At 27.2% G+C, this 7,910-nt stretch overlaps 1 protein-coding gene across 1 annotated transcript; it reads right to left on the reverse strand.

Annotated features, from left to right (window-relative positions):
* Nucleotides 1–850: 850 nt before the first annotated feature.
* Phum_PHUM024020 (uncharacterized protein) lies at nucleotides 851–1,305 on the reverse strand (the record flags this gene model as incomplete). The annotated part of the gene is made up of 2 exons (XM_002422877.1): nucleotides 851–1,018; nucleotides 1,237–1,305. 2 exons carry the CDS (start codon nucleotides 1,303–1,305, stop codon nucleotides 851–853), a joined length of 237 nt encoding a protein of 78 aa, XP_002422922.1.
* Nucleotides 1,306–7,910: the final 6,605 nt, after the last annotated feature.

Genomic DNA, 7,910 nt, shown 5'->3' on the forward strand with positions numbered 1-7,910 from the left:
GAATAATAATAATCATAAATTTTCATCATTCGGATCATTAAATTTTAACGAAACGACGAATTTAAAACAAAAAAAAATTTAATTTAATAAATAAATAAAATAAAATCATCCGACCGGTTGCGTGCGTGGGTGCCTGTGTGTGTGGGGGGCGCGTGCGCGTTCGTATATTTACCCTTATTATTATCATCATTATTAAATCGCAATCGTATTACAGTGGATTTAAGGTAGGAAAAAAAAACCTAAAAAACTGAAAGAATTGGGTTTAAACTTTTATAAAAAGTAAATAGGATGTTTCGTTGTGACGTCATAGACAACGTCACGACTTTAGTAGTAAAAAAATTTATAACTTTAATTATTATTAATTATCAATTTATTTATTTATTTATTTAACAAAAAAATAAAAATTAAAAATAAAAAAAAATTATCGTAATAAATATATGTATAAAACGTGAATTATCACTATCATTATTAACACTATTATTATTATTATTAATTAAAATTAATGCGTTTTTTGCAAAAAACATTTTATCAATTTTTACGTTCTTTTTTACGCATGCGTTTTTTTTTTACAGCAACGATGATGATGATGACGTCGTAAATTTTTTTTTTTTTAACGTTGACCTTAGCTATGTGACGTAATTAGAAAAACAAAAACAAAACAAACGAAATTCCAACAAAAAAAAATTGTTTTCGTGGCTTAAGGGGGAGGAGGAGGGAGAGAAGGGGAAGGAAAAGGGGAAGGAAAAGGGGAAGGAAAAGGGGGAGGGAGGGGGGAAGGGAGAGGACGTGTGGACGATTTGGAAAATGTTTTATTACACTATCGCGATGGTGGTGGTTGTTGTTGTTGTTGTTAGTTGCTTAACACGGTGAGCGATAAGGAAACATAAACAACCAACCAAACCACAAAAACGGCAAACAAACATAAAAATATTTTCGTTCTCAACGAATCCCATCCGAGTAAAACGGAACGATTTCTTCCCTCGCATTTATCAGGACTGCATTCTGGACCGCAGGAACACTGTAAAGAAAAGAAAATGGAAAAAATCAATTTTTCCAGTAAATTTTCCATACTTACGTACGATAATAATAATAATGATGTAGATATAAAAGAAAAAAAAAATTTCATCATCTTTTTTTTTTTTTTTTTTTTTGGGGGGGGGGGGTTGAGTAAAGTTAAAACGGAACGGACAGACGGACGGATCCTTAACTCATTTCTTCAACTTACGAAATTTTTACCCCCCACGCCCCCTTCCCCTCTCCGTTTAAATTTTCATCACGAACATTCAATAAAAAAAGCAAAACCATTTTTCCTTTCTTTCTTTCTTTTCTTTTTCCCCGTGGAAAAGTTTGCAAAAAAAAAAAAAAAAAAGAAAACATGGTTGCTGTTGCTGTTGCACGAATGCCTGAGGCATAAACCATCCCCTCCCCCCCCCGAAAAAAAATGGTGGCACTCACGATAATAGGGGGGATCGTATTTAATAAAGTTTTCTTTTTCTTTTTTTTCTTTATTCTTTTCATCTCTTTTTACGATTTACTGGAGCTGGAAAATAAGAATAAGAAAAAGTAAAAAGTAAAAAAAGAATGATGGTGATAATAATGATGATGATGATGATGATAATCCGTAATCAGATTCGAAACGAACGATTTAAAAAAAAAAAAAAAGAAATTCAGATGGAAAAAAGAAGAAATTAATTAATTAATTAAATAATTAATTAATAAAGAAGGATTTATATTACGTAATTATTAATCGTTAATTAATAAGTGTTATTAAACTTATTACAGTTACAATTTTTCACTTTTGTGACGCATCACGTGACGCATTCATCGTGATCTCTCTTCCTCCAGAGCTTTTTTTTTTTTCAATTATCTCATTTAAATTTTAAAAAATTATTTTCCGACGTTAAAATTGTCATTATTATTATTATTTTTAAAAATACAAAAACCGTTTTCCCATTTAAATAATAATAATGATGATGATGATGATGATGATGATGATGATGATGATAATAAAAGATTCCAGGAAAAAAAATTAAAAAATTTATAAAAAGGCATTTTTTCGCGTCGCACAAAGTTCTTACGAAAAATTTCCCATTTAAACACACGATGCTTTCGACCGATTATTATTATTATTGCACGATGACGTCACATTTTCCCCCTATTTTTATTTCATTCGAATGTCGTCAAATTATTATTATTATTATGGTTTATCCAGGAAAGAGAAAAGTGATGCGTTTAATGTGTTTGAATGGTTTTAAACAAAAAATGATAAATAAAATGTCATGACTGACCGGAAATTCATCATCATCATTATTATTATAAGATTTTTCCGGAAGAACGGGATAAAACGTCGGTGGTGGTGGTAGTGGTGGAGATAATTGTGTCAAAACGATTAATTTTTAATAATTGTCAATTTAATTATCTCATAAACATTAATTTAAATTAATAGGAATTTTGTAATTTATATATAAAGAGAAACGAAATAATTAAATAAATTCGTGTCAATAGACGAGAAATAAACGTCTGGAACAGTGCGTGAGTTAGTGCGTGCGTGAGTGCGTGAGTGTGACGTTATTATTATTATCACGTGGAATGTTTAGAGAAAGAGGGAGAGTGTGAGTAAACTTAACGACAAAATATTTATTTACGACTTTGTTACGCCGAGTTATTAACACGTTTAACAGGTGAAAATTAAAAAAAAAAAAAAAAAAAAGTGTGCGTGGGATTAACGTTTCCTTATTTATTTATTTATTTACTTATTCCCACGTTTGTTTGTTCGTTCGTTTTAATAATACGACGACAAGTGTTATTAAATGCAAAAAAAAATATTTGAAGAATTTTTTTTTTTAAAAAAAATTGTCGCAGGTACGAGAGCAAAGAGAGAGAGAGAGAGAGAAACGAAAAATTATTTTAAATACATAATGCCCGTACATAAATAAATAAAATAATAATAATAATAATAATAATAATAATAATAATAATAATAATAATAAGTACATAAATAAGAAATTTGAACGCATAAAATTATTATTATTATTACGTTTAAAATTTAATTGACCGGAAAAAGTCTTACCCGCAAAAAACAAAACCATTTCCTTTTTTTTTTTTTTGTTTTTGGGAAAAGAAAAATGACGAAATTAACGAATTGAGAAAGAGAGAGAGAGAAAGAGAGAAAGAGAAAGAGAGAGAGAGATAGAGAGGACAAAGGTATAAAATCTACTCTTATTTTATTCTAAAATATGTCAATAGAAAAAAAAATTTTAATTTTAATTTTCTCTGTTTTTGATTTAATTGCAATTTTTTAATTTTTTTTTTTGTAACAAAGGAATTTAACAAAGGTATCGTGTAATTCTGAAAAATTCCTTTTTTTTTAGTGTTAGAAAATTAAAATCCTTCATTTCCGGTTTTTTTTTTATTTAATTTAAAGCAAAATCTACGAAAATAAAAATGAAAAAATAAATAAATAATTCCACACGCTGCTGCCACGTTTTTTTTTTTTTACCAAACAATCACGAAACCGAAACAAAAAACAAAAAAATCAAAATTTTAAACCGTTAATAATAATAATAATAATAATAATAATAATAATAATAATTAAAATGATAAATAAATGCAAACCCGTACGAAAAAAAATTTTTTAAAAAGGCGCCAAATTTAAAAATAATCGAACGCCATTGATTTTAAATGGGAAAAAAAATTTTTTTATTTTTACTTTCACTCTTCTTCCCCTTTCCCTTCCCTACACTTTCCCCCCGCGAAAAAAATCTATTTAAAGAAAAACTTGATTTGTTCAGATTGAGTTTAAGTTAATAAATCTCTTTGTTAAATGATAATAATAATAATATAATAAAAATTAAAAAATGAAAGTTTTTATTCATTATTTAATGCAACAACAACAAAAACAACAAAAACTTGTACGTCATTAAGATTGGCATGAAAACTTTTTTATTTTTTATTATTATTTTATTACCGGGTAATAAATAAATATTACTCTATTTTTTTAATATAAATTGAATTTAAAATTACTTACTGCGCTTATTGAATTTTTACTGTCTGATACATTTATTATTACGTGGTTAGAAGTTTCAATTTTATTTTCTCCTGTTGTTGTTTTATCACAATGAGAACCAGACGAACATTGAATTTTAGACATTTTGATTTTTCTTTCTTAGTGGCAACCTCCTATTATTTTTTAAAATTACCGCCAAAATTACCTTTTGCTACGATGATGATGATGATTTTATAACCATTCCATATTTTTTTTTAATAATAATTTTTCCTTTTCCCCCAAAATAAATTATTTTTATCACAACCTTAAAAAAATAAGAAAAAAGAAAAAATTATTATTATTATTATTAATTTTATTGAAAATTTATTTATGGGTAATATTTTTTTTTTTTTTGGAAAGGTAATAACAAAAAGAAAAACTTCCCCCACTCCCCTCTCCCCGATTTTTGTTGTTAAAAGTCATTGTTTATGTATTAAAGGCTGCGTGGAATTTGTTGTTGTTATTTTCGCTTATAAACGAAAAAAATATAAAATGATGTTTTCCACTGATTATAAACTTTGCGTTCCATAGTTCTTTTTATAAGAAAAATATTATTATTGTACGTGTCATTACATTTTCAAAATAAGAAATTTTCGGCGGGATGCGTTCGTCACGACGCACGTTTTTTTTTTTTTAATTTCCCCTCCCCACCTCCCCGTATTAAAAAAGGATTTTTTTTAATTTAGCAGACGACACAATGAATAAAATTAATAAAATTTTACCTTTTTTTTTATTATTAAAATGTCGTTTCACAAAAAAAAAATAAATAAATAAATTGATTTAGCGAATATTATTTAATGGCGATAAAAAAATTTTTTTTTTTTTCGTATTCGTAGTAGTCAAATAACAAACAAACAACGACGACGACGACGACGACAACAACAACAACGACAACCACAATCACAATCACAACACGAACTAACGAGAATTATTGATAAGGAAAACAGAAAAAAAAAAAAATTAAATTTTTTTTTATTACATCCATTAAAATCACATTGAAAAAAAAAAAAAAATTGAAAATGAATTCTTAATGATAATAATAATTGAATATGTGTGTCGGTCGACGCATGCGCGGAATTTAAATTTTTTTTATTTTTTCAAAAAATTTCGTCGGTCATAATAAAGTTAGGTGTGTGGTTATTATCGAATCGAAAAAAGGTACGATCAACGGTTTACTATTATTAAACTAAATTTTTAGTGTTTAAAAGGAAAATTCCAATTATTTTTTTTATTATTATTATGGTTTTTTTTGATTCGGAGAACGCGGGCGCCCGCCCGAGAAAAGAAAAAAAGGAAAAACGAATCAAGTTTGAACCCGGCAAAAAAAAAAAAAAAATTAATTATCGCGAAGAATCGATATCGATACCTCGAATGACATAACGATACTAACCCACAAAAAAAATGTAAAAAAAAAAAAAAAGAGAGAGAAGAGAAACTATTATAATGGGTATAACAGCAACAAGAACAGTGTCGTAATCAGGATTATGTAATCGACAACGTTAAATGCATTCTATATAATTTTTTTTTTTTTTTCTACTATTTACGGACGAGCGAGTGAACAAACGAACGAACGACGAGCGAGAGAAAGATAGAGAGTAAACGAAAATGGAAAAAATCGTCGTGGAAGCAGCTATAAAAATTTAAATTTTAAAATTTCGCGCGAAAAAAATAAATAATTTGAATCTTTTACGGCGGGCGAGAAATTTTTTTTTTTTTAAATAAAAAATTGAATTTTCCGCATTCGTTTTGTTACCATCACCATCACCATCATCATCATTTTTTTTTTATAACCCCCCCTCCCCTTGTAATGTAATAATAATAATAATAATAATAATAATTTTAGGGGGGCGGAAAAAAACGAACGAATGAACGAGGGAGTTTTTAAAACTCCTTTGAAATTTATTTAAAAAAAAAAAAAAAAAAAAAAACAAAATGGCGTCGGATTAATACGTGAATATTTTTAATGAGAACGATTAATAATAATAATAATAATGATGATGATGATGATGATGATGATGATGATGATGATGATGATGATGATGATAATCAATCGAATTCGCTGCCGAATAAAAAAAATTAATAATTTTATTCCCCCCCGGTTTTCAATTTCAAAAAAAAAAAAAAAACGCGAGAGTTGTTATTATTATTATTATTATTATTATTATTTCGTTCAAAACTGAATGAAAAAATAAATTTTTAACCTTTTTGACCTTTTTATCACAAAGGTAGTACAGAAAAAAAAGAAAAAATTTTAGCCTCGAAAGGTTTTCTTTTTTTTTTTTTTATTTCTCACGAGAAAAGGAAAGAAAACCTTTCACGCAGTTTTTTGAACTGGAAAAAAATCTGATTTTTAAACACGCACACACGCACTCACGCACTCACCACACGCACGCACGTATTTATTAAACGAATAAGAAAAAAAATTTTATATATTTATTTATTTATGTTTTTTTTCTTCTCTTTTTCTTCTGGTAAAATATTCAAAGAATATAATAATAATAATAAAAACGAAACACGGACTAGAGAAGAAAAGAAAAGAAAAGAAAATTTTCTTTTTATTATTTCCAACAGAGGAAATTGGGCTTCCCCCTCTCTCCCCGTCTACTATTATGTGAATCACTAATTTTCTTTATACAAAGGAGCTTACATTAAATAAAAAAAAAAGCAGAAGAAAAGAAAGAAAAAGAGGGAGAGAGAGAAAGAAAATCTTATACATATATATTTGCCATGCGATAATGTAACTATGAATAATGCATAAGATTTTCGTTGTCATTTTCTTTCTAAATTTTTGCAAATTTTTTTCTTCCCTTTTTTTCTTTCCTTTTTTTCCCTTTTTTTCCTTTTTTCTTCCTTTATTCCCTTTCCTTTCGTTTTTTTTTACATAAACTTTTCAACGTATAAATTCTTATTTCTTGTCGTAATAATAATAATAATAATAGTGAAGGATTCAAGTGTCAAAAAATTTCGTTTTTTTTTTTTTTTCTTGACGTTTTTTTAACTTTTTCGTGAGTTTTCCGCCATTTTTTTTTCTTTTTTATAAATTTCGCCGCGTTTTTTTTTTTTTCTTTTAACATTTTTTTAAACGATTTTTATTATCATTATTATCAATTAATTTAAAATCATTGAATCTTTTTGCGAAAGTAATAAAAAAAAAAAAAAAGAAAAAATTCATTTATTTTTATTTTGAAAATTTTTTTTAAAATTTGGCGCCAAAATTTTTACCCACTTAACCGTGCGATTTAAGTTGACCTTTAAACTTTTATTACCCTCACCACCACCATCGCCATAACTTTTGATAATTATTAATAGTTATTAATTAATAGTCAAAATAAAAAATTTATAAAACGAAGTAAGTACGATGGCGGTATGGACGCGTTTGTACGTTTATTCGTTTGTACGTTTGTTTGTTTGTTTTTTTGTGTTACAATGACCTGTTGTATTACACGCACCGTTTTTACCTTTTTTCTCATTTATTTGTTTGTCTTTTTACGGCTCATTAAAATTTAATTAAACGTGACGACAAACTATTGGAAAGAAAAAAAAAAGAAGACAAACAAACAAAGAAAAAAAAAAATTTTCTTTTTTTCTTTTTTTTTTTGTCGAGTTTGCAGTCGTTTTTTTTTCAGGTACGAAAAGAAAAATGGCGGCGGTCGGTCGGTCGGTTGAACGAACGAACGAACGCCATTAATAATAATTTTTCTAAATAATGAACCGGTTCGTTCTTGTGTCCTTTCACTTTATTTCTTTTTTTTACCTTGAATGCAATTTTTATTATTTATTTATTATCATTATTATCAACTCATTACAACAACAACTTTTGCTTTTTGTTGCGTAATCATTTTGGAAAGAAAGAAAGAAAAAAATA

Source organism: Pediculus humanus, genomic scaffold (assembly GCF_000006295.1).
Source record: "Pediculus humanus corporis 1103172107377 genomic scaffold, whole genome shotgun sequence".
Taxonomy (NCBI): Eukaryota; Metazoa; Arthropoda; class Insecta; order Psocodea; family Pediculidae; genus Pediculus; species Pediculus humanus.